We start from the raw sequence: 26,211 nt of genomic DNA on the forward strand, positions 1-26,211 counted from the left end.
TGTTACGGCCTATGTATGTATAAACACAGAGCTACAGCAAACAGATTATGGTGCATGTATTTATTTATGACAAAATCAGTTTTGCCAATATACATAGTGTTTATAAAAGATTATAAATACTACAAACTTTTATAAAATATGCTTCTAGGTGTTAACAGAGGCGGTTCCCACAAAGCTAGTTGTACCACGTGATCTGAAACGTTAAAGTGAAAGTTAAAGTTGTTCTCTTTGAATGGAAACATGGAGACTGATCTGATGAGTTGTTTTTATCTGTTGCTGTTGATGGTCATCTGTGACGGTAATATACAGCATTATTCTGCTTGTTAGTGCACTGTGACTTCACTTTGAGTTATATGGAGCTAAAAGGACAGTACAGGATGTTATTTATGTGAGGAGGATGGGTTTCTCTACCTGTGCTTCAACTCTGGAAAGAGAAATGCAGAATTGAGGGACTATAAAACTATAAACTATAAAATAAATAAATAATATAATTTAAATAAATAATTATAATTGCTGAATCACTAAAATCCAGCACAAGTGAGTATTGTAGCACTGGTTAAAAAACAAAAATAGAGGGTGTGGTTCATGCATAGACTGTTGTTTTGTGGAGGAATTGTAGCTGTGCTTCCTTTTAGATAAGGTACAAAGCTCAAAAGTTTCTAGAAGTCACGAGATGCATCTAAGACTAATTTACATAGAATTGAATTGTCATGCTCATTTGCATATTAAAATGTGTTACATGAAGGAGGAATTTCTGATAACAGAATGCAATAGAATAGCGTTTTGTTTTTTAAAAATGTATTTACAAATTTTTTACAATTTCATTTAAGAATACAGAAAAAAATGAAGCCATAACAATGAAGAGTCTGGAAATAGACATGAGGAATAATGATTATGCATGAAATTACTTTTCTCATTTTTATTACTGTAAATATCACCAAGAATCAGTTTATGGAAAAAGAAGTTCAGTGATTGGTTTTACTGAGTCATTTTTTTTAATGAAAAAATTGTGATTAGTATTGATGCACCGAAATGAAAATTCTTGGCCAAAGCCGAAACCGAATATAATGAAAAACTTGGCCTAAAGCCAAAGGCACAAGAGTGTGGATTCTTTTGGGCATTTTTTTCACCATTGCATAAATTAAATAGTCAAAATGTGCTTTTTACTATTTTGTCTTGCTTTTCAAAGAAAAAAAATCAATTACAAAAACTACAATTTTAAAATATTTATTTAACACTGAACATTTTTTTCATTCCAGCAGGCACAGGCTACCAACAAGGCACAATATAACTTTAAATAAATAAATGAGTAAAATAAAAATATTTTGACGTGGTCATCTTTGAGCCCCTTGAATAGCCGATGTTAGGCCTATAACTGACTGCTGAAAGAATGGAACACTCTGTAGACTACAACAAAAAAATGCATTAAAAAGTGCATTGACAAGAGTGTGGACTCTATTGGGTTCTATACGGCTGATTATATTGGGGTTATATACCGTTCGCGTCCCTGTACACCTCGCGGAGTATTGTAGTGGATATAGTATAGTTAGATACATTGTTAATGTTCTGTTCCTTGATAGATTTAGTTAGTGTAAACTATAGATTAGTTCATTTAGTCCCCGCTGGTGTTTCCGCTCCCAGGCAATAGTACTAGTTCATGTTTCCTGTTTTGTGTTGTGACCCTGTTTTCTGTGACGCGACTCTGATTCCTGCTTTGCCCAGTTTATGCCTGTTTGCCGATCGCCAGATGCATTGCCTGTCTTGACTAAATTTTTTGGATTACGATTTGGATTTGTCTGCCTGCCCTTAGATAAATACCTCTTTACCTGCTTCCGAACTCTACTCCCTTACGTCTCGCGACGTGATAGAATACTCCAGAACAGAAACAAAACAAATGCACGTCCACGCACGTTTACTGTCCACAGTAAACATCCGAAGAGCACGTAGCTCATGCACGTAGCTCGTGCATGCGCATGCCCCCTCATCGAGGTCGTGACATTCTCTCACTCTGTTGCTAGGCTATTTGGTCGCATCATCAAACACGTCATTGTTCTGTCAAATTTATTCGGCCTTTTCACTTATTCTGCCAAACACGGAAAATGATTTTTTTCCTATTTTCGGCGGAATAATTTCAGGTGCCGAACATTCGGCGCATCCCTAGTGATCAGTGATTGGTTTTAAGAAACAGTGGTGATCAATGATTTGTTTTAAGAAACAACAGTGATCAGGGATTGGTTTTAAGATCAATGGTGATCAGTGATTGGCTTTAAGAAACAGTGGTGATCAGTGATTGGTTTTAAGAAACAACAGTGATCAGCGATTGGTTTTAAGAAACAACGATGATCAGTGATTGATTTTAAGATCAATGGTGATCAGGGACTGGTTTTAAGAAACAATGGTGGTCAGTGATTGGCTTTAAGAAACAATGGTGATCAGTGATTGGTTTTAAGAAACACTGGTGATCAGTGATTGGTTGTTGGCTTTTCACACTGTTGGTGAGTCGAGTGAACCTGCTGTCTCAACTCATACATTTAACAGCTGTGATGTGAGCAATCTCTAACATCTGCTCAAGATCACTAGGTTCGTCACTTTGATCCGGAGCCTGCTGGTGCGACAGTACAGGCACTTGTAGCGCCTCCCTGTTGGGAGGAGGGTAAACAGTCCACGATTGGGATGAGAGGGGTACTTGATGATGCCTCTCACCCTCTGCAGGCATCTTTCACTGCGGATTTCTGTAATTGTTGGGAGCTGGACACCGATGATATGTTGAGCAGTTTTCACCACTCGCTTGTCAGTGACTGAGCAGTTTCTGTACCACATTGAGATGCAGTTTGTCAGAATGCTCTCAATGACACAGAAATAAAAGTTCACCAGGATCTGTGGAGATAGATGAGCCCAGTCTCTTGAGGAAAAAAAAGGCATTGTTGTGCCTTCTTGACCACAGTTTGTCATGTAATTGAACGTAATGGAGGTTAGGACAGATACAAATGCAGATAAGAGTTTAATTAAAGAGAGGCAGGAAGACAAATCCAAAACATGACACAATAGTGTGGTCAAAAACAGGCAGTGGGTCAGGCGATCGGCAAACGGGCGTAAACATGGCAAAGCAGGAATCGAGAACGAGGGCGAGAATAAGATCAAAACTATAACACATGAAACAAGAAATGCTTAGTACATGGAAAACTCACATAATACTTTGCAAAATACAAAGAGACACGAGGGATTTAAATGACAAATGTAATCATGGGTCAACACAAAACAGCTGAGACTAATAATGACACATACGGGAAACAGCCAATGAGGGGCGGAGACAGGACAGAAATCACAACAAATGCATGTGTCATAAGTAAACAAAGTCAGTGTCACTGAAACTCGGAACCGCATGCTTGTACTTTGGAGCGCACTGTGTGCTCCAGCGCATAGCGCGAGAGTAAATCGTCACAGAACCCCCACCAAAGGTGCTACTCCCAGAGTGCCAGAAAACTCTCCTGCATTGGCCCTCTGGGCAAAATGTCTTCACAGCCCCTCAGCATCCAAAGGCAGGCTTCTCAGGGAACTGAGGGGCAGGCAAGAGGCTGGGACAGGCTCGCCAGGGTCACTAGACAGCACCCAGACTTGGGAAGCTGGGTCGTCAGCTTCAGCAGGGTGAGAAGGCAAGGCGAGGTCCTCAGCAGAACAAGAAGGCAGGGCGATGTCCTCAGCGGAGAGGGAAAGTGGAGCGACGTCTGCAGCGATGTCTGAGGAAGAGAAGGGAAGCAAAGTGTAGCTCTTGGCTGCAACGGGAGGCGGAGAAACTTCCTCAGCTGAACAGGGAGGCTGAGTGGCGTCCACAGCTGTATAGGGATGCTGAGCGTCGTGCTCAGACATGCAGAGAGGCTTAGAGTCGTTCTCCATCGACTCTACAGGCTGAACTTGGTTGGTTATGTCCGCAGACTCAGATGTACACAGAGCTTGGTTGGTCGTGTCGTCAGTCGCAAGCATGACCATAAATTGGTTAGTCGTGACGTTGGCTTCAGGCATGAGGAGAACTTGGTTGGCTGTGTCAGCAGACTCAGGCATGAGCAGAACTTGGTTATCCGTTTTGTCGCCCTCGGACAGGAACATGGCTTGAAAGGCCATCTCGTTGCCTTCAGACAGGAACATGGTGTAGGAGGTCACCTCGTTAGCGTCTAACAGGAACTTCACTGAGGAGGACGTCTCTTTGACCTCAGACAGGAACATGGCTTTGGAGGCTGCCTCTTCAACCTCAGACAGGAACACGGCTTTTGAGGCCGTCTCTTCGACCTCAGACAGGAACTTGGCTTTTGAGGCATCTCTTCGACCTCAAACAGGAACACGGCTTTCGAGGCTATCTCTTCGACCTGGGACAGGAACGTGGCTTGGTAGATCGCCTCGTAAACCTCTAGTCGGAACTTCACTTTACGCTGGAGCTCTGGAGATGAGACAATCTCATGGGTCTAGTGCCGGAGCTCTGAGGAGGAGATCGCCATGTTGACCTCAGACAAGTGTTCAACAGGTGAGACCACCTCATAGGTCTCATGCTGGAAGTCTGGAGATGAGGCACATTGACCTCCAGCTGAAGCTTGGCAGAGAAGACCATTTCTTGGGTATCAGGCTGGAGCTTTGGGTAGGAGGTCACCCTATTTGCCTGCTCATTATAGGTGGTGAACAGCAGAGCAGGTTTATCTGTGTGTGAGGGGAAATCATGACACAGTGGAGTTAATGCTCCAGGTCAGACAATCAGAGATATGTACTCCCAAGAACTTGAAGTTAGTCATGCGTTCCACCTCTTCTCCATTTATGTAAATTTACATTTACATTTATCCATTTAGCACACGCTTTTATCCAAAGTGTCTGCTATATAAACAAATGAGGAAATACAAGAAAAGCGATATATCAAGCAGAGAACAATACGAGTAGTGCTACTGTACAAGATTTACAATTGAGTTCTAGAAAAAGCAAAGTGTGCAGAGTAGATGTGTAAGAGCCAGAGTAAGGTTGATTATTTATTTATTTATTTTATGGGTTAGTTACATGATCAGGGAACAGATGGGTCTTTAGCTGTTTTTTGAAGATATCGACAGATTCTACGGTCCGGAACACACACACCTCCACACACCACCACACACCTCTGGTAAATAGAGGTGTGTGCATGACTTTTAGTGGTCCATCGTAAATCCACAATAAGTTTCTTGTTTTTTTGGGTATTGAGGGCCAGGTTGTTATTGGTGTACCACTCCACCAGGTGCTGGACCTTGTAGGCTGTTTCATTGTCAATGCTGATAAGGCCAACCACTGTGTTGTCATCTGCAAACTTGATTATGGTGTTATAACCATAGGCAGGAACCCAATCGTGGGTGTACTTGGAATAGAGGAGAGGGCTGAGTACACAGCCCTGTGGAACACCAGTGCTCAGAGTGAGGGTGGAGGAAGTCACGTTGCAGAGCTTCACAGACGCTGGTCTGTCTGTGACAAAGTCCATTATCCAATTGCAGAGGGAGGTACTGATGCCAAGGTGGGTGGGCTTATTTATCAACTCAGCTGGAGTGATGGTGTTAAATGCTGAGCTGCAATCGATAAATAGCATCCTCACATAGGAATTATACAAGTGGGTCAGGGCTAATATCACTCTGAACGATAGAGAAGAGAGTAACGTCACCACTCCTACCCAGAGAACACAACCAATTTTACTGTCTTGAACTCCCAGACACAGACAGATTACTTACTTTTAAGAAGTCTCAGTCAGGTTATTCCAGTCCATCTCAGGGCATCACAAACATTTACCCATTCACAACTAGGGGCAATTTAGAGTAACCCATCTCTAATGGTAGTCCTTGCTGCAGAAGTAAAAGTTCAGGGAGTGGAGCTGGACCTGATCTGACTCCTCCTATAAGCTTAACCTTAACCCTAACTCCTAACTCAGGTAAAATCAGGTGGATCAGGTCTGACTCCACCCCCTGAACTTTTGGTTCTGTCAGGAGGAGTACTGTACTTTCATTTACCCAGTGGCATGTTTTTGTGAGGGTGAAGGAAACTGGCATTGCCTGGGAAGAACAAACAACATTAGGTCAACGTCTGTTAACTGTGTTTTTATTCACTTTAGGGGTCCATGTCCATGGTCTGTCTGGTCCTCTCATTGTCCAGCTGGGAGGCTCAGTGATGCTGCCCTGCTTTGTATAGACTTCTCTACCAATGCAAGAACTGGAAATAGAGTGGAAAAGAAATGACTCTGAAACTCTAGTGCACTTGTGGCAGAATGGAGAGAGTCATCCGGAGTCTCAGAACCCGAGTTATCGTGAAAGAGCTCATTTCTTCATTGAGGAGATCGCTCAGGGAAACTTCTCTCTCTTCCTGACGAACGTGACCCGGGAAGACGCAGGAGTTTATAAGTGTGCTGTTTACACAAACCATGACTCCTATGAAACTCTGATTGAAATAAAGGAGATTGGTGGGTAAATTCTTTCACCTAATTCACATGATGCTCTGTAAAAAAAAAACTTGATTTAAAAAGGAGTTAAATTCTTTTTATGTAATTCTCATTTCAGAGCGTTTGATCGTGTCTGGAGCCCACGTCATATCTGCGTATGCGGGTGAAGATATCACTCTGAATTGCTCTGTAGACTCACATATCCCAGCGGAAAATATAGAAGAGGTCTCATGGAGGAAAATGGATGGAGAGATCTTAGTGCTGCTCTATGAACATGGTGAGGTCCACACAGACTCGTCCCATGAGAGATACATGGACAGAGTGGAATTGTTCAGCGCTGAAGAAAGAAACAAAGGAAACTTCTCATTGAGACTGAAGGATGTCCGAACTGACGATAAAGGGCTGTATACATGTTCAGCATTCTCTGGGGCATTCTCAGATAACACAACTGTGGAAGTGCAGCAGCTGGGTAAGTCACTGTTTTAATGTACACATCATGTAACGATGTACCAGAGCTGAGTGCTGAAATACGTTGGAAGTGGATTATCATGACTAAAATCATGTGCACTCTCTCTGGGTCGTGTAATGGACACAAGTGTAGAGTAAAGTTTAATGAAAACGGAGTAGAACAGACAGACAGAACAAGAACTATGAACGCGTGTCAGGACTAAGGAACATAACCATAAGATGACAACATAAACAATCGCAAGACACTGTGCGCTGTGGAAAACGTGACTATATACACAAGTGCTAATTAACCAAAACATGAAAACAATCATGTGATGGGATCGTGTGCGGTGCAGTGGCTGATGGGAATCATAGTCCAGTGCCTATTTCAGCATATCCATGACACTTTCTCCTGTCAGTCACAGTGATGCTGTCACGTAATGGAGGCTGAGACAGAAGCTATTGCAGGTATGGCAGTTTAATTAAACAAAGTCCAAAGGATTGGGCAGAAATCAATAAACAAAGACGGGCAGAGGTCAGGGAGAGGTCAGGTGATCAGGCAAACAGGCAAAACTAGGCAGGGCAGAGAATCGAGGTCAACAGAGTAAACAAAGGTCAATGATCCAAAAGCAAACACAATATAAGGCTTGGACATTCGACAGAGACTAGGCAGCTGAACGTAATACTTCACAAAGTCATTGTGTAGAAGCAGTCTCTTTATACGAGTTTAATCTCTTAATTAAACAAAGTCCAAAGGATTGGGCAGAAATCAATAAACAAAGACAGGCAGAGGTCAGGGAGAGGTCAGGCGATCAGGCAAACGGCAAAATTAGGCAGGGCAGAGAATCGAGGTCAACAGAGTAAACAAAGGTCAATGATCAAAAAGCAAACATGATATAAGGCTTGGACATACGACAGAGACTAGGCAGCTGAACGTAATACTTCACAAAGTCATTGTGTAGAAGCAGTCTCTTTATACTGTGGAGTGAGTGTGTGAATTGGATGCAGGTGTGTGTGATTTAGAACGAATGATTAGAAAGTTTTCTGGGAATTGCGGTCCATGGCGGCCATGTTTGTAGGCCGCAGTGCAGGATGGGAAATGTAATCACTGGTTTACTGTGATATGACAGACGCTAGTCAACCGTCAGTATCTGTAAGGTCATGCGCTACCTATCCTCTATGTGTAAGCGCATTATTCTTGCATGATATCAGTCCCTTAAAATGTCCCTTGATTGGTCCAAGATGATTTATTTATTTATTTTTTAAAGCATTTTAACTGTAACATGAAAATGTATTTATTAAGGAAACAGGTCCACTAGTAAGTTGATGTGATGAACTATTTCATAATATCACCAGTTGTTCTTTATTTCATCACAGATATTACAGTGTTGTAATGTTTTAATAACTCTGGTGTTTGTGCTACGCAGGTTTTTCCTCTATGCAGGTTGGAATTTTTGTTTTATGTGTACTGGGATTTGTATTTGGATCACTTATCCTAGGATACTTCTCTTATACATCTTTTAAAAATAATGGTAAGTCTGGTCTTCATTTTATCACATGGTAACGTTACGTTTCGACTTAATAAAGTAAACTTAATACAAATGTTCTTTATTTTGTTTGTAGATGACAGCAGAAGAGCCCTAGCTATACAGTGGGGACATGTTTTTTGTCCTAATATTACTATGGTCATTGTCTTCATCCTTTGGGGTGTTACTGATGGTAAGTATCACTTAGACAACAAGCGCTGCTGGTGGCTCAGATAAATTGTTCACAGAGCAAGTTCTCAGCTTGGTCAATGAATGCGACCTGCCCCTCATCTTGTAAAAGAACTTTCATCTGTTCACGGCTAGTGAGGACGGAGTGGAGAACCTTTTATTCCCTCTGCATCAACCTTTTATTCCCTCTGCATCTGGCCCTGATGGTCTCTCAGAAGAGAGCGTGATGGCTCACCCTCTCAATCCTCTCCCATAGAGAAAAGATGCATTTGCTGGATGTGCCTGTGGACCTGCAAAGGCCTTTTTAGACCTGTAGTTGCCACAATGCATAGCGCATAAACTGTGCCTCCCTATGACACGAACAGCTCCCTCCCAGACACCTTTTTCAGATTTTTGTTCAGTCTATAGCCTGTCCACCGACCTACCGATCCCAAAGCGACAGCCATCACCTCAAGCATCCACTCAGGGCCCAAACAAGCCTTCAGAGCCTAGAGGCACATAGGTTAAGAAGTCCTTCAACCCCATTGTGGCACAAAGATGCCGTGCTGATAAGGCTGGTACCTCATGAGGTAAGCCATTTTGGCTTCTATTCTATGAGGCTCATTTTGAAGCAGGAAAGCAGTGGCTGGACGACATAATTCATCTGCTCTGTGGCGCCTGTGGCCCCTCCCTATATGCAGAGATCTCCTAACTCAGACTCACTGGGAAGTACTTCAGCCTCATCCAGAAGGTCTGGCTCTGGGCCTGGTGTGTGAGAGGTTCAATCTGACCACAGCCTGGTTATCTGATAGTGTTATCATAACCGTTCAGAATGCAAGAGCATTAGTTATGAGATCAGTCTATAATTGCAAATGGCGCCTGGTTGAGGAGCGGTGCACAGCCTCAGGCTCAGTTGCTTTCCAGTGTCCTGTTCCTACAGGAACTGCTAGATAAGGGCAAAGCCCTATCTACCATTAAGGAATACCTGGCTGCCATTTAGTCATGCCATGTAGGATTGGGGAACAGGATTGATGAAAGGGGTTCCTCGACTCCACTTCAATCTACAGTTTTCACACCAAGGGACTTGGCTGTGGTGCTGGATGTATTATCAGAACCGCTGTTCGATCCTCTGGATCAGTTAGATCTTAAAGCACTTTCTTTGAATATGGTGATGCTGCTGACACTGGCTTCAGCAAAGTGCATTAGTGACATCCACACTGATAACCATGCTGGTAAATCAATCACGTATGCAATTTCTATGGGGCGAGGCTCAGGTTTTACTGGAACCTAATCCTACATTCATCCCCAGAGTTATCGAAACATCACTGACGTGTTAGGTGGCTGGCGTAACTGAATATTGCTTCTGAGGGACAACGTGAAGATACCTCACTCAAGCCCCCAAAGAACTGGAGATATGTTTGTGACCTAAAGATATTCTACCCCTTGTTGTCTCCCCATCTCCATCAGTATTATAATAGAGAACACACCGCTGTACTGCCAAAGAGGAGACATGAAAGACATTAATTCAGAGGTGCCATTAAAATCTTAAAACTGTATTTGGTTAATAATAATTGACAGAGGGTGTACGGCAACTTAGTGGTTAGCACGTTCGCCTCACACCTCCAAGGCTGTGAGTTTGATTCCCACCGCAGCCCTGCATGTGTTGAGTTTACATGTTCTCCCCGTCCTTTGGGGGTTTTTGGGGATCTTTGGGGGTACTCCGGTTTCCTCTCCAGTCCAAAGACATGCATTGTAGGCTGATTGGCGTGTCCAGTCATGTCCGTAGTGTATGGATGGGTGTGTGAGTGTGCCCTGTGATGGATTGGAACCCTGTCCAGCATGTACCCCTCCTTGTGCCCCATGACCCCAGGATAGGCTCCAGGTTCCCGCGACCCTGTAGGATAAGCGGTACAGAAAATGCATGGATGGAATAATTGACAGTAATAGTAATTCAATAAAGAGACACTATTGTGTCGTATTAAACTCAGTGGGGTGTTGGTTAATAAACAGTTTCTTTATTGGCTGTGATACATTCATTAATTCATTGATCTTTCCTCCAGGGTTTTTGACAGAAGCAGCAACTTGTTCAGCACTGAACGGTGTTCGGATCCTTTTTCTACTTTGGATTGCTCTCCACTTGAAAACATTTGAAGGTATGAATTGATGATCTCATGGATAAGTGGTCTTACGAGAACTTCTCAGTTATTGGCATTATGTAAATATATAGCTACAAATCTGAAAGAATAATCCATTTGCAGTTTAAATACGCAGTAAACACGTTTTCGATATAATCCTTTAATAAATTGTTTTTTAATCTAGTTTTCTTTATAGAAACTGTGTAATGTTACATAGCAGAGCAGGAAATAATGACTTTTTGAGTATCACTGCCATTACATTTAATTGTAAAGTGTTAGATTTGGCACTTTGTTGGAGGCTGTTTAATGTGACACTGGATCAGATGCAGGTGTGTATAAAGGTTTGCATGTCTGATAAAGTCATTTAAATATTTATTTTTTTGGTATTTTACTTTCCATTCCCTCACCTGTACCCATCCTAGAATTTCTTGCACAGTTTGAATACCTGCTCCAGGTCCATCTTTTGCTTACTGCTAGCTCTGGAAACACCTGCACCAGGTCATCAGTGTTTAGGATTACTTTAGTTAGGCTTTTTGAAACTGGGAATGAGTTATAAATGTGGGATTTAGGAAGCACTGGCCTAATCAGTACGTACTGTGTCCTCATTATATTGCAGGTTATCACCGCCAATTAATTAACCGCTTGGCAATTCAACTACAATATGCAGTGATAACTGTTGTTGTTTATTCACGTGAGTATCAAACCATTACACCATTACCATCTGCAGGATCTTATTTCACTCTTGTATAAAGTAAAAATATAAGAAAGTAAAATGATTTTAAAATCATGTGTTTCCACTTTGTCTTTGGAAAGATAAAAAAGAATTAGTCTCCATTTTTTACTTATCTAAGACACAAATTAAAGTCATTGTCAGGAGGTAATTATCCGTATCAGCGTCTTGGTCTATTATCTTTTGTCACATCTGGGAAAATGATATACTTTGGTTTAACCCCTTGCTTGGGGTAGAGAAGTCATTTTAAATGCACAGGTCTGATTGTGCTCTATTAAAAAAGAACGAGACAGAGCTGTTTGAATGTGACTGCTGTTATATATGTGACTGGATTATAATTGTTCCAGCTCTCCTCCACTGCAGTTTGCTTCACTTGAGTAAAACTATAAACTTCATTATTAAGGCTTCTCACTGCAGTTGATGTGATAACGTCTACCGCTTGAACGATCCCTAAATCCAAAACTGTAATATTTTATTTTTTTAATATAATATTATATTAATTATTTCCTTTAAATGTTTTTACTTCTGTATTTCTTTAAGCAAAGCATTTCATATTTTTGTTTACAAAGCACTGTATGTATTTGTGTAATGTATACTAACATTATTTTTTGCTTTTGTTATTGTCTAGCTATTGTTGTGGATGTCTGGTATAATGTAAACACTGGAGGGAAAGTAATTCTTCTGATATGTCTGCTACTGGGGCCACTTCTGACTCTTCTGTATATTCTGCATGTTATCACTATTGGTAGGTGTTTCAAGCATTTATTTTTTTATATGAAATAATTCTTAATGTGTGTGTGTGTGTGTGTGTGTGTGTGTGTGTGTGTGTGTGTGTGTGCGCGCAACAGAGAGAGAGGTACATCAGTTCTACATTATATAATTAATATACAGATACATTCCAGAAATGCTATAACATGTTTTAAACAATTTCACACAGGCTTAATCAGTCACCCTTTTTTCTTACTATAGTCCTTTAATTTCCATATTAATACAACACAGGTCCTTACACTGGAATAAGGGTACTGGTGTATATAATGTTACCTTTTGTTTTGCTACCCAAAACAAAAGGCAACACTGTAAGGACACTGTTATAATACCTGGAATATAAATACCATTCATGAGTTTTTATTTATTTTTCTTTTAAAAATGCCTTACAGACCTTTTAATCTTTTAACCTTTTAATGATTTTCTATTTTCCAATACAGTATGCTGTAGAAGGACTCTACAAAAACGAGCAAACATAAGTTACTTTATTACAGAATTCAGCAATAGTCTACGACTATTATATATTATATATTTATTTTATTTATGTTATTATATATATATATATATATATATAGACTTCATCCAGGTAAGTACCACTTTTTGCAGGTAATGTTATATTTGATTGACATGTAAATTTCATTAAATGTATTATTATATTTTCCCAAGCACTTCTTATCCTAAAGGCTATTATATACAGAATATAAAACATTTAGACTGCATGTATATTATGTAATGTAATTGATTTTACACACTTTAAATTCTAGATATTTTAAATATTTAAACATATTCTCATATATTTTGTTCAATCATTGTCCAGACCTACTTACACTAACACATACAGTACCCTAAAATCAGTCTCATCCCACAAGATTTCAGTTTTAGTCGTGTATGTGATGAACCAAATAATAATTTCAGCTTAAATCTGAACCTTCTCAAACAAATTGCTGTATTAATGTAATTAACGTTCTCTCTGTTTTTCAGAATATCTGTCTTTGGCAGTAATTCAGTTGTTGGCATGGATTTGTTTTCCCTGTCATTTTATTTGCAAACGTGTGCGTAAGTACATTATATAATTCTTTATTTGAATGATTTTTGATAATTTATTTTTGCCTGTGCAGATAAGAGCTTTTAATAAAGAGAGGCAGGCAGACAAATCCAAATCATGGGACAATAGCATAGTGAAGAAACAGGCAATAGGTCAGGCGATCTGTAAACAGACATGAACTATGCAAGGAAAGAATAGTCAGTGAGGAACAAGAAGCAATCAATAAACATAAGCTTGGTATGAATGAGTGTTCTGGGAATTGCAGTCAATGGTGGCCATGTTTGTAGGCCACAGTGCAGGATGGGAAATGTAGTCACTAGTTTGCTGTGATATGACAGCCAGTCAAACATTACATTACATTTGATGTAATATGCATTCATAACCATATTATTTTACCTTGAGTCCACATACATAACATTATTTAAAAATCTACATGTGTAAAACAGCATTTCCAAACCTTTTTTTTCAGTCACGGCACCCTTTGAAAAATTGGTAAAAATGTGTGCACCCTACATAAACACTAATGCTGGACAGTATTAAACCTGGTTTATACTCGACGTGTCTGCAATAGCCCTAGGGAGAGTGCGGCAAAAATGAGATCATTGCGGAGTGGGCAGTCGAGCACTTTGAGTACACGAGGCCGGTTTGCACAGCATTTTTCTTTTTTTTAACTTCCGCTTCCGGAAATGAATAACTTGGAGGCAACGCTTGCCGAAAGGTACGATTGTACAGGCATCTCTATGATCCATCCATGCGAGAGCATAGAGAGAGCCAGATGCACAAAATTCAAGGAAAGGTTTTAAAAATACTGATTTGGATTTGCTTTGTACGTACTGCTGAAAGAATAAAGCCAAAGCTGAAAGTTTTTTGGAGAGCACCATGTTTTGATTCATCAGTATCTTCACAAATAAACACAGTCACTACACTACACCGTCAGACACAGTGATTAAACCTCATTCTTCTGTCTTTATACACAGATATATTTACACTAATGGGTGAACATACAGAGTGATCATTCTGTAATATCTTTCTTTTGTCTCTATACATAAAGAGATGTTTACACTGATGGTGAACATAATCACCTGATTTTGTAAATGTGAAGTAAATCTATTTTTCATCTTACATTCACCCATTTCTCAGATTTGTTACTCAACATTATCAAGAGTCTTCATAAGAACTGGTGATTGAATCGGAGTATTAATTTTATGACTAGCAGATGTGTAAAGCATTATTTTAGCATTAGTATTCTGTCTTCTGCTTCTGAGTGGGCATATACAGATAACTCAACACATGTGTGTTGTTTATTGCCTGTATCTATTTAGTTTTATTCTGTTTTGTCTTAAGTTGGAGAAAGTTATTTGTTAACCATTTTTTAATATCATCGAGACAGTCCAACAGTGGTTGAAGGGAGTCGCCAGCTTTCAACTGTATGTACAACTGGGTATCATCAACATATAAATGAAAAGAGACATTGTGCGCCCTGATAATATTCCCCAACGGACGCATATATAAGTTAAAAATAAGTGAGGTACACCGCTAATAATAACAGGGGCAGAAGATGAGGAGAAATTACCCAATGCTACCAAAAAGGGGGAGAATCCTCTAAAATATGTTTCTGAATTGATCACATTGTAATAGTAATTAAAGCCCCGACCCCTACAGCTACAGGCTGTAGGATTAGTGCAGAGCAAAAAGAGATGTGTTTTGTGAAGTGTGTAAAAACACTCGTTTGTTTTTGCAGTTTCTTTACTCTGTATATCATTGATGATCCTGGAAGTTCTAAGTGCATCAGGGTCGATCTACGTCCATTATGCCGTTGTGGATAATGTGAAAGGTAAGTACCAGTCCTGCTTAATTACTGTTTATTGGTAGAGGAGATGCTTTTCCACTGGATCGTCCTCACATGGTTTCATGTACAAAAGAAGTTATAAATGTTAAATAGTTAATCAGGAAGCCAAGAGGAAGAAGGTAAGAATAATCCAGTACAAAATCACGACCATGTGTTTTATCTTTCAAAGTGTTTTAAATGCAATTTTGTGGTGAATTGTTTATATGTTGAAAATGCAGGTAATAACAGTGTTGTGATTACACGTTTCTGTGTTTTCTCACTTTGTAGAGCGTGATGCGCTGACCTGTGTGACTGCATTCCTCCACATCTTGACCACGATGATACTGTTTACAAGTATAAAGTATTTCTCAGGTATTCATTACTTTTCTGATCCTTTTCAAATACGTTTTTTTTAGTTTAATAGCATGATTAAAAATGAATCAATTCAAATAAATTCAAAGGAAGTGGTTCAAACTTAATTAAAAACTAAATATAAATTTTACAAGAAAAGAAAATGAGCTTTTATCACCTTTAAATTGTAACCGTAAACACATTCATACACAGCATTGTTGGTATCAAACACAACACAGGTTTATAAAAAATTTGTTAAATATAGGTGTCCAACATTTATTGGCATCCCTATGAATTTATATGAGAAAAATATATTTGAAAAAAGAAAAGTATATTCCAAATGTTGTTTAAAAGTTTTTTAGTACACCTGGGTGACTAGGAACAGTTCTGAACAAATTGTTTAGCCATGACTTCCTGTTTCACAGGGGTATATATATGAGGTAACACATAGGCCAAATTCCCTTAGTCATTCATAACAATGGATAAGACCAAGGAATATAGCTGTGATGTGTGGCAAAATGTTGTTGAGCTTCACACATTGGGAAGTGTCTGTAAGAAAATAGCACAAGCATTGAAAACGCCCATTTCACCATCAGGGTAATAATTAAGAAGTTCCAGTCAACTGGGCATGTTATGAATCAACCTGGAATTGGACGTGCGTCTATATTGTCTCAACACACTGTGAAGAGGATGTTGTGATACCTTGTTGGAGGCAAGCGCAGATGAACAGGACTAGAGTGCAAGGATCAGGCGGAAGGCGAAACATGGAAGACAGCAGTAGGTCAGGCGATCGGGTGAACAATTCAGACTGGGCTAGGCAGGGAAACGTAATCCAAATACAGGCGATAAATCCAAAAACCGTAGAATTCTGAAAACATAGACAAAGGCTTGGTGAAAGCCAGAGTTACGGCCGCTGAGTGTTTACTTCGCGAGACGCTGAAGTTAACAGGGCCTTTTATAACCTTTGATGAAGCACAGGTGTTAGCACTCAGTACTCCGGCGAACTTGAGCGCGTGCATGGCCGGGAAGTGTAGTTCTCGTCGACCATGTTTGTAGTTGGCACTGCATTCTGGGAACTGCAGTTGCGAGTTCGCCGTGACGTGACAGAGGACGGTTTGAGTGGACAAAAAATCTCCAAGGATCACAGCTTGAGAATTGCAGACGTTAGTTGCGTCTTTTGGTCAGAAAGTCTCCAAAACTACAATCCGAAGTCACCTACATCACCACAAGTTGTTTGGAAGGGTTTCAAGAAAAAAGCCTCTACTCTCATCCAAAAACAAACTCAAACATCTTCAGTTTGCCAGACACTAATGGAACTACAAATGGGATCGGGTTCTATGGTGAGCAGAAACTAAAATAGAGCGTTTTGGTGTACACAGAGAGGTAACAATATGGAAAAGTACCTCACGCCCACGGTTAAATATGGAGGAGGATCTTTAATGTTTTGGGAATGTTTTTCTGCCAGAGGACCTGGACATTTTGTTAGGATACATGGCATCATGAACTCTATCAAATATCAACAGATATTAAATGAAAACCTGACTGCCTCTGCCAGAAAGATTCAAATGGGCCGTGGTTGGAATTGGAATTCGGAATTCGATGGAGTAGGACGCGAAGTTGGAGGCTCCTGCTGATTTCGATTAAAATTGTAATTAATTTGCGCTTTTCAGTCATACAATACATTTTGACTTATTCTACTCTGTTTCCTTATTTGCACTTTTAACTTTGTGGCACGTTAAAATGTGTGGAAAGAACACGAAAACCCGTGGTAGCATTCAGACACGACTGAGGCCAAGTGTGCGCGCCATGAGCGAGTCTCCTTCTCCCCCTGAATCCGCGTCGCCGAGCAGTGACCCTGACTTCACCGCACTCAGGCTTGAGCTGCTGGCTTTACTGAGGAAGGACATCGCCAATATTTTTAAAAAGGAGCTCCAGAAGCTCCAGGAGACTCTCGGGGATGATCTGTCGTGTCTGAATCTACTATCCAGCTTGACTTGCAGGCCGTGAAAACACAGCTGGCTAGTGATAAAGTTGCTACCCTGGCTACCATATCAACACTGAAAGGTACTGTTGGGGAAATGGAGCACGCTCTCCGGTTGCACCGATGACATAGTTCATATGAAGACTACTATCGAGTCTCTCACTGCGACCGTGACTCAATTAGAGAATAAATGTGAGGATTTGGAGTTGAGGTCACGGCGCAATAACGTTAGGATAGTCGTAGTTCCAGAAGGCGCTGACACCTGTACAACTGCTGCTGTAGCGGCCATGTTAAAGGAGGCGTTTGGTCTGGAGAAGGAGCCGGTTTTGGACCGGTCCCACTGGACCCTTCAGCCGAAGCCCAAGCCTGGTGAACGACCACGAGCTATTGTGTGCAGATTCCACTATCACAGTGACTGTGTTGATATTTTACGCCGTGCGAGAGAGCTCCAACGGATTAAAGTGAGGGATTTGACCATCTCCGTTTTCCCTGACTACACAGCCAAGACCACCCGAGCCCGGGCCGCGTTTAACGAGGTTCGGCGTCAACTTCGTGGTATTGAGGGCGCTCGCTATGGAATACTTCACCCAGCTCGGCTTCGCATTCCATATAACGGTGTTCAGAAGGAATTTATTTCAGTGGAGGAAGCAGGAGACTATGTTAAACTCTTGATATCGGGGTGAACTGCATCACCTACACAGCGGCGTCTTTTTCGTTCTTCTTTTATTTTTATTTTTTGCACTTGGCCTTCCAGCTCTACAGTATTCGGATTTTTATTGAAGATATTGTCGTTGCATTACTTCGCCTAGATTTTGTGGACTTACTCCTCTTAAAATTTACTTCTGTATTAATGTGCTTCTCTGTTTTGATGCTCTGACCGGGTTAGAGTTTCTGTTTATTTAATTTTATTAGTGTTATCTCCTCGGCTTTACATGCTACACTGTTACATTATTTGTTATTCAATTGCGAATCTGTTTTTAGAGGATTTAAACCTAACATGGTGAACAAATTATATTATAGAATTCAGGCAATTTTACTGGGGTTATCTCATACAGTGTAGCAAGTAATAATCTGGAAAGACCTTTGTAATATCACAATCTAAAACTGGATTTAAAGAGAAGCAAATTAGTAAATGAATCACATGTAAATGAATCGCTTGATTATGAATCACATGAAAATGAATCACATGTAAATGATCACATGTAAATGAATCACATGAAAATGAACCATATGTAAATGAATCGTATTTAAATGAATCACATGTAAATGATCACATGTAAATGAATCACATGAAAATGAACCATATGTAAATGAATCATATTTAAATTAATCACATGTAAATGAATCACATGAATATGAATCACATGAAAATGAATCACATCTAAATGAATCACATGTAAATTAATCATATGAAAATTAATAAATAAAATAAAGACAAATGGGCCATGGTTAGATATTCCAGCAGGACAATGATCCAAAACATACATCAAAATCAACACAGAAATGGTTTACTGATCACAAAATCAAGGTCCTGCCATGACCATCCCAGTCCCCTGACTTGAACCCTATAGAAAACCTGTGGGGTGAACTGAAGAGGAGAGTCCACCAGCGTGGGCCTCAAAATGTGAAGGATCTGGACAGGTCCTGTATGGAGGAACGGTCTCAGATCTCTCACCATGTATTCTCCAACCTCATCAGGTATTATAGGAGAAAACTCAGAGCTGTTATCTGAGAAAATGGAGGTAGCAGAAAGTATTGACTAAAACGGTGCCAATAATTGTTGCATACCTATATTTAACAAAGATGGGTTTTTTATAAACCTGTGTTGTGTTTGCAATTGTTTGATATCCACAAGAGCAGAGTATTCTTGAGAATTTTTTTAACAAAAGATCCAAAGATTTAAACAATAAAGACAATTTTTCACAGCCTTCATTGCTCATAGTTACCAAGGGTGCCAATATTAATGGAGGCACTGTATGTTTGGCACAAAAACACAACACAGCACATCACCAAAAGATCACCATCCCCACGGTGAAGCGTGGTGGTGGAAGCATGGTGGTGGAAGCAACGGCTTCACCTAAACAAGTTCAAGGTTGTGGAGTCCAGACCTAAATCCAATCCAAGTTCTGTGTGGTGACCTGAAGAGGACTGTGTACAGGAGACGCCCCGCCCATCTGACAGAGTTAGATTGATTTTGCAAGGAAGAATGACGAAATATTGCTAATTCAAGAAGTATTAGTTTAGTGATTTATTTATCAGGGGTTAAATAATGGTTGTGTGGTCCTCACCAATTTCTATAAGCAAGCAAACAAATAACCTTTGATGACAACAAACCACCACAGATTTCAATATTTCTTCCCTAAATGTAAACCAAAATTCAGAAACTAGGTGGGGAAAAAATAAATACACCCTTCCTACTTCCACGATCATTAAGAGAGTAATAAACAGCCAGGTGTTTCAGATGAAATATCAAGAAACATCAAGAAGTGTGACTACCTCTATAAAAGCAGAACATACGGCAGTTTGGTGTTCTGGAGCACATCCATGATCAGCCATCAATCTAGGAAGGGTTATAATTGAAATTCACCATTCTCCAGTGAGAAGGATGGAGAGCCTTCAAGACAGTTGCCTTCTCTTCTCAGGAGTGTGCGTTCCAGCAGACTCCAAGAACCCCAAGAGCTTCATAATGTGACCTTTGTAAGCACATTTCTGGAGTATTGATATCTTTGAAATATTTGGCCAAAGCATCTTGAATGGTCATTGCACCGCTGTATCTAATCATTCCGAGTGGTTTCATAATTCAGTAGTTATGAGTAATTTAATGGGTTAGACAGCTAGAAATGTGGCGTCCATGTGCATTATGTCCTGCTGAAAGGGTCTGATTTTGACCAGCTTCAATTACCACTGCTGTGCAGGTTTGGGGTGCCACTAGTGCGTTGTTATTTATATGGAATTGGAAAACATGTACTGTATTACACAGAAGGGAACAGGTTTTGTTTCTATGACTTGTTAGCGCGGATATAAATATATATATGTCACGAGGTCCCCTTTAAGCAGCGCGCTGTGGAGCATGTGAGTGCGCGTGCACGAGCAGGTGCGTGAGCACCTGCTTTTCCCTTGTGGACAATCGTGACATTTCGACACGTGCATTTGTTTGTTTCTGTCATGTCTCCCCCCGTTCTATCATTGGTTGTAGTCTCACGTGTGTCTGAATCGCCCTCAGCCGTCAGCCATTACGAGGCTGATTATCTCCGCATATATACCGCGCGCCTCCCAGCACACAACGCGGAATGTTGAATGAATGAGTTATAGTCGATTAGTTTAGAGGCCTTACGATAGATAACCACAGTCACAGTCCATAGTTTCCTGTCTAGATTCATAGTCTTAGTTCATGTCATGTTTAGGTTCGTTTGTTAAGTTCACGCTGGTTTCTCCGCTACCAGTCCCTCGCTGTTGTTTATGTTTCATGTTTGGTATATCGACCCTGTATCCCGTGACCACGACTCTGACTCCTGCCTTGCCTTGTTTATGCCTGTTTGCCGATCGCCTGAACCTTTCATGTTACTGGATCACGTTTTGGAGTTGTCTGCCTGTCTCTCTTTAAATACAACTGATTGTTCAACCAGTGCTTGCATCCTACCTTATCTCCGTTGCGTCACAAAACGTGACAATATATATATATATTCACTGATTTTGCTTTAATCACCACAGGTCCAGAATCTGACTCCAGAAACACTGGGACACAGCGACATAAGTACAAAATTATTTTCTATCAAAGGTCACTGCCATGTCTCACTCAGGATATGTCAGAAATACCGTTATTCTATATTTACAAAACAACACACGGAGTTAAAAGAGAAAAGTGAATGTTTTGTGTAATCCTCATGTGTTTGTGTTACAGGTTTGTCCCATTTGGTTGTGTTCATGTTTGGCTCAGTGGTGGTGGTTCTTGTGAACGTGGTTGTGTTATTAGTGGAGCTGATCCTAAAAGCACGTGAGTGAACTCTATAGTCCATGATTTTAATAATAATACTACAAAAACTCATCACGGTAAAAACATTAGTGTGAAATTACTGACATTAAAGTAATCAGAAAAATGTTATTGAAACCAGTCCATTTTAATGTATATACGTACAGAACTACAATTTCTTTTCTTTTCCAATTATGATTGTAAATAGAAACTGGCCAGCGTACAGTGGATCTGCGCGTCGTTCTCCTACCGACTGAATGCGTCTTTGCTGTGTGCTGCCTTGCTTTACAAATATCTGCTTTCTGTAAGTATAATCTACAAACACAGCACAGTGTGTGATCTGATGTAGCTGCTCTGTGTACTTTTTCTCATTCTATTGTCGTATCAGTAACAGAAATAAAGTCTATGACTCTGAATATATCCCTTAGATCAGACTCTACACTCGGATTATTTACATCCGCATTGGTTTAGTACTTGTGCATGCTCTAAACACGACCAGTTTCTGTTCTAAAACACTGTCACGTTTTCTTTCCCCATCACACACAGGGAAGAAGAACAGAGAAGGGTATGTGAGTATTGTTGAGGAACATGAATGTATAGATAGATGTTTAGACAGATGATATGATCGTTTTCGTTCTGGTTATTACAGCGTTATAAAAGACATTGACTGGCTGGGACTAACGTGTGGGTGTAAACCGAAACACAGGGTGAGTATGTCACCTTGTAATATTAAACATGGAATTAAAAACTGATTAACATCATTAACTTGTGCGTTTTTACATTAAACATCATACAAACGCAGGACTCACCTTCACAATGTGATGAATGTGAACTTGAGAATCTGGCTCCTGAAGCTCAGCCCTCAGGGTCTTAGCGGGTAAGAAGAAAAAAAACAACACAAGTTTTTCCAGGTGTTATTACTGAAATATGAAATAAAGATTAATTAATCATCAGTAATTGTGTGTGCATCTAGAAAAGCAGAACGTACGGCGGTTTGGTGTTCTGGAGCACTCGGGTATATCTGTACATGTTGAGAAGAAAGGACATCAGCCATGACCTCAGAGAAGTGATTTGTTGCTGCTAATCAGTCTGGGAAGGGTTATCATTGAAATTCACCATTCTCCAGTGAGAAGGATGGAGAGCCTTCAAGACAGTTACCAATCTTCTCAGGAGTATGTATTTCCTCCTTTGTAAGTCACTTTAAATAAAAGCGTCTGCTAAATGAATAAATGTAAATGAGTGTGCATTCCAGCAAATTCAGCCCAAGTTTAGACCGTTTAATCCTCGGAGATATAAAGAAAACCACAAGAGCTTCATAATGTGGCCTCTGTAAGCACATTTCTGGAGTATTGGCATCTTTGAGATGTTTGGCCAAAGCATCTTGGGATCTTGGGTATATCTCTACATCATTTTGAGAAGAAAGGACATCAGCCATGAACTGTACAGAGTGGACGCTCTGGTTTGTTTACCTCAAGGATTGTTTTAAAGATGCTTGTAATGTGTTATATATATATATATATATATATATATATATATATATATATATATATATATATATAAGTATCTCCCAAAAGTGTGTACTCCCCTCACATTTTTGTAAATATTTAATTACATCTTTTCATGTGACAATACTGAAGAAATGACACTTTCCTACAATGTACATAATCAATCTGAGGATTGATTATTTTTTTTATAGACCACACTCTTGATTCTTGTGTAATTTCTTCGGACTATCTGGGTATTGTAATTTCTGATCACTTGCCTCTACAATTAGATATTCATCTTTCTATTTATAAACGTAGCCCACCGCCTTGGAGATTTAATTCTCTTCTTTTGGCAGACAGTGACAAGGCCCGTCCCATTGTCTTTGTTCTGACCTGAGATTGTTTTCAGTCCCCTCCAGACCTCCCTTGTGTTGCTCTGTTGAAGGTGCTCCTCCAACGTTTTTCTGTAGTTGTCTTTTCATTTCCTTATCTCCCCTCTGAGCTGTTTTTGAACCCTCCTTTGTCCCCCAATCTGAACAGTCTCTTTTTTTCTTTAGCAGGGCTTTGAGCTCAGGAGTCACCCAGGGTTTGTTGTTGGAAAAACACAGAACCTTCTTCTTGTGTGTTCTCCACACAGAAGTTAATGTCTGTTAGTCTGTTACACAGTGAGTGAGACTGTCAATGTCCTCCCCGTGCGAACTACAGAGCATTTCCAGGTCCATAGACTCAAAACAGTCTCTTAGTGCCTCCCTGGTCTCCTCAGACCATTTTCTCACATACCTTGTGATTGGAGGCTGTTAATTCACCAAAGGAATGTAGACAGGCAGCACATGGACCAGGTTGTTATCTGAGTGGCTGAGCAGGGAAGGGGTGAAGACCTGTATGCATTTGTGTTTGTATACAGCAAACTTTTTGCATTAGAATTCAATCAGTTCTGTCTTATTTCCCTCCCTTTCCCCCCACACTTGTCTAAAAATGGTTATGAAGGTATGAATCACGACTTCATTATTATATCAATGAAACAAATACAATAAACAAAATAAACAATTTGGTACATTCATAAAAATAAGGAATGCACTGGTGAGCTCAGCAACACCAAAAGGAATGGAAGACCACAGAAGACAACTAAAGTAGATGATCGCAGAAATCTTTCCTTGGTGAAGAAAAACCCCTTCACAACATCTAGCCAAGTCAAGAACACTCTGGAGGAGCTAGGTGTATCGTTGTCAAAGTCTACAATCAAGAGACACCTTCATGAGTGTAAATACAGACGCATGCCACTGGTAACACCCAAGAACAGGAAGGCCAGATTTAGAAAGACTTTGCTAAAATAAATAAATAAATAAATCCTCTTAAAAAGCCTGACCAGTTCTGATGCAAGGGTTAGGATTAACTTGTACCAGAATGATGGAAGAGAAGAGTATGAAGAAGGAAAGGAAGTGCTCATCTGTCACACATGGTGGCGGGAATGTTATCTGCACGTATGGCTGCCAATGGAACTGGTTCACTCATGTTTCCTTTTATTTAAAAGGGAAGTCCTGCTGGCTGAATAGAGGGAATTAACCCAGTGGTAAAAGTGAAATGGGAAAAGTTAAAATTTTCCTATCATTTAATTCAAAAAGTGGAACTTTCATATATTGTAGATTCTTTACACATGAAGTGAAATATTTCAAGCCGTTTAAAAAAAAAAAAATGTTTTAATCTGGATGATTACAGCGTACAGGCATACATATAGCACTTATATGTGGCTCTGAAACCACTTTCACACCCAAAATGGAGCATTTTCCCTAAAACATGCCACAATTAAACAGTTTGTGTTCCACCCGTATTCCGACAATTCCCTTACTACTAGCTAAATAAATTAGCACTGATTAACTAAATTGCTAGCGATAACTCATCATTTAAGTTCAGAACTATACTCCTTTGCAGATATGAAAAATCGATGTTTTTTTTGTCAAGGAAAAACACAGAAAGTGTAAATATAGCGAGTTAATCCACGTTTGAAGGACCCTTTAGTTATCTATGAATTGCACCTGATCAAAATGCACATGCAATCCTTTTGCGGGGGGACTGAATTCATTCATATTTCGAGTTGAAATAGAACTTAATCAAAATATTCATTTAAATGTTGTATTGTAGATGTCAGGTGTACAATACAGTTATACAATCCATATGCTAAGTAAGAGCACAGTGAAGTATGTAAAAAATAGTCTTAATCGTTTGAGCTGGTTTGTGCCATAAAAATTTTCGTTTCTGCTACTTCAGTTGTTGAGATATTAAAAGAAAAGTTATGTCATTCTGAGGTCATTCCCTCCACAGGATATCATATGTATAAAAATGCATGAAAATGAACTCTAAAATACATTTTCGTATTAAGCAAAGTGTCCTGAACATTAAGCTAACTGCTTAAACTTTAAAATGTCTAATTAAAAACATTAATAAAAACTACCTAGAACACAAAAAAATGGCATTTGTTGCATGTCCCCACTCTCTATCTCTATACTTTACCATGAAATATAATGATTAAAATCCTTTAGAAATCTTATTTCTTTTGCGTTGACTTGATATCCAATCTATGCTTTAAAATGCTTTTTCCCCCCATGAGAAATACACAATATTTTAGATAAAACACACATTTTAGTCGTGTCCTCAGGTTTTCACTCAGTGCCGTTAACCTAACACATTCTCCCCTCTGAAAAATTTGGACATTCCACAGGACACATTTTCAACAAGAAGTCTGGCTCAGCTGAAGGCGATGGGAAGGCCAAAAGTAAGTCCTCTTCTTTATTTTCTGTATATTTGATGACAATGATATTGTCTGAGAAGGTCAATCTCAACATACTGTCCTGTGACCTAACTTATTTGTTAGATGTTATTTGTTTATTTTAAAAATACAAATTTTTGTTAAATCACTAGAATTTGCTCAGTATCCTCATGCTATTAGCATGTATGTATGCCATGCTAATATTTCATGAATTTGCTAATTCTATGCTAAAACTTCAGTCCGGTTACTCATATAAACCATAACAGGAGTGAGTACCAGTAACAGGACTGAGTAACAGTAACAAGAGTGAGTAACAGTGACAGCACTGAATAACATTAACAGGAGTGAGTAACAATAACAGTAACAGGAGTGAGTAACAGTAACAGGAGTGAGTAACAGTAACAGTAACAGGATTGAGTAACAGTAACAGTAACAGGAGTGAGTAACAGGAGTGAGTAACAGGAGTGAGTAACAGTAACAGGACTGAGTAACAGTAACAGGACTGAGTAACAGTAACAGGAGTGAGTAACAGTAACACTAACAGGAGTGAGTAACAGGAGTGAGTAACAGTAAACGTAACAGGAGTGAGT

The 26,211-nt window shown here is 39.8% G+C and overlaps 2 protein-coding genes and 1 long non-coding RNA gene across 3 annotated transcripts in view; all 3 read left to right on the top strand.

Annotated features, from left to right (window-relative positions):
- Positions 1-22,804, top strand: part of LOC128617181 (uncharacterized) — a 62,698-nt gene extending 39,894 nt beyond the window's left edge. The window contains exons 14-19 of the mRNA XM_053640221.1: positions 21,305-21,397; positions 21,582-21,677; positions 21,920-21,938; positions 22,023-22,080; positions 22,176-22,250; positions 22,347-22,804. Coding sequence (XP_053496196.1) covers positions 21,305-21,397; positions 21,582-21,677; positions 21,920-21,938; positions 22,023-22,080; positions 22,176-22,247 — 338 coding nt within the window. The 3' untranslated portion in view covers positions 22,248-22,250; positions 22,347-22,804. The remainder of the gene's footprint in view (positions 1-21,304; positions 21,398-21,581; positions 21,678-21,919; positions 21,939-22,022; positions 22,081-22,175; positions 22,251-22,346) is intronic.
- LOC128617191 (CD276 antigen homolog) lies at positions 199-11,468 on the top strand. Its single transcript, XM_053640239.1, has 7 exons — positions 199-298; positions 6,104-6,448; positions 6,546-6,896; positions 8,302-8,406; positions 8,498-8,593; positions 10,629-10,721; positions 11,320-11,468. The coding sequence occupies exons 2-7, from the start codon at positions 6,193-6,195 to the stop codon at positions 11,451-11,453; spliced, it is 1,035 nt and encodes a 344-aa protein (XP_053496214.1). The 5' UTR covers positions 199-298; positions 6,104-6,192; the 3' UTR covers positions 11,454-11,468.
- Positions 12,018-16,229, top strand: LOC128617208 (uncharacterized). The gene is made up of 4 exons (XR_008387544.1): positions 12,018-12,178; positions 13,180-13,254; positions 14,985-15,077; positions 15,360-16,229. It is a non-coding gene; the product is annotated as an uncharacterized LOC128617208 (long non-coding RNA).
- Positions 22,805-26,211: the final 3,407 nt, after the last annotated feature.

Source organism: Ictalurus furcatus, chromosome 13 (assembly GCF_023375685.1).
Source record: "Ictalurus furcatus strain D&B chromosome 13, Billie_1.0, whole genome shotgun sequence".
In the NCBI taxonomy this organism is placed as follows: Eukaryota; Metazoa; Chordata; class Actinopteri; order Siluriformes; family Ictaluridae; genus Ictalurus; species Ictalurus furcatus.

Excerpts from the sequence above, each read along its gene's own strand:
- LOC128617191 (XM_053640239.1), top strand. The coding sequence starts at position 6,193 with ATGCAAGAACTGGAAATAGAGTGGAAAAGAAATGACTCTGAAACTCTA. Across the intron at positions 6,449-6,545 it reads GATTGAAATAAAGGAGATTG|AGCGTTTGATCGTGTCTGGA; the intron begins GTGGGTAAATTC and ends TTCTCATTTCAG. Across the intron at positions 10,722-11,319 it reads CCACTTGAAAACATTTGAAG|GTTATCACCGCCAATTAATT; the intron begins GTATGAATTGAT and ends ATTATATTGCAG.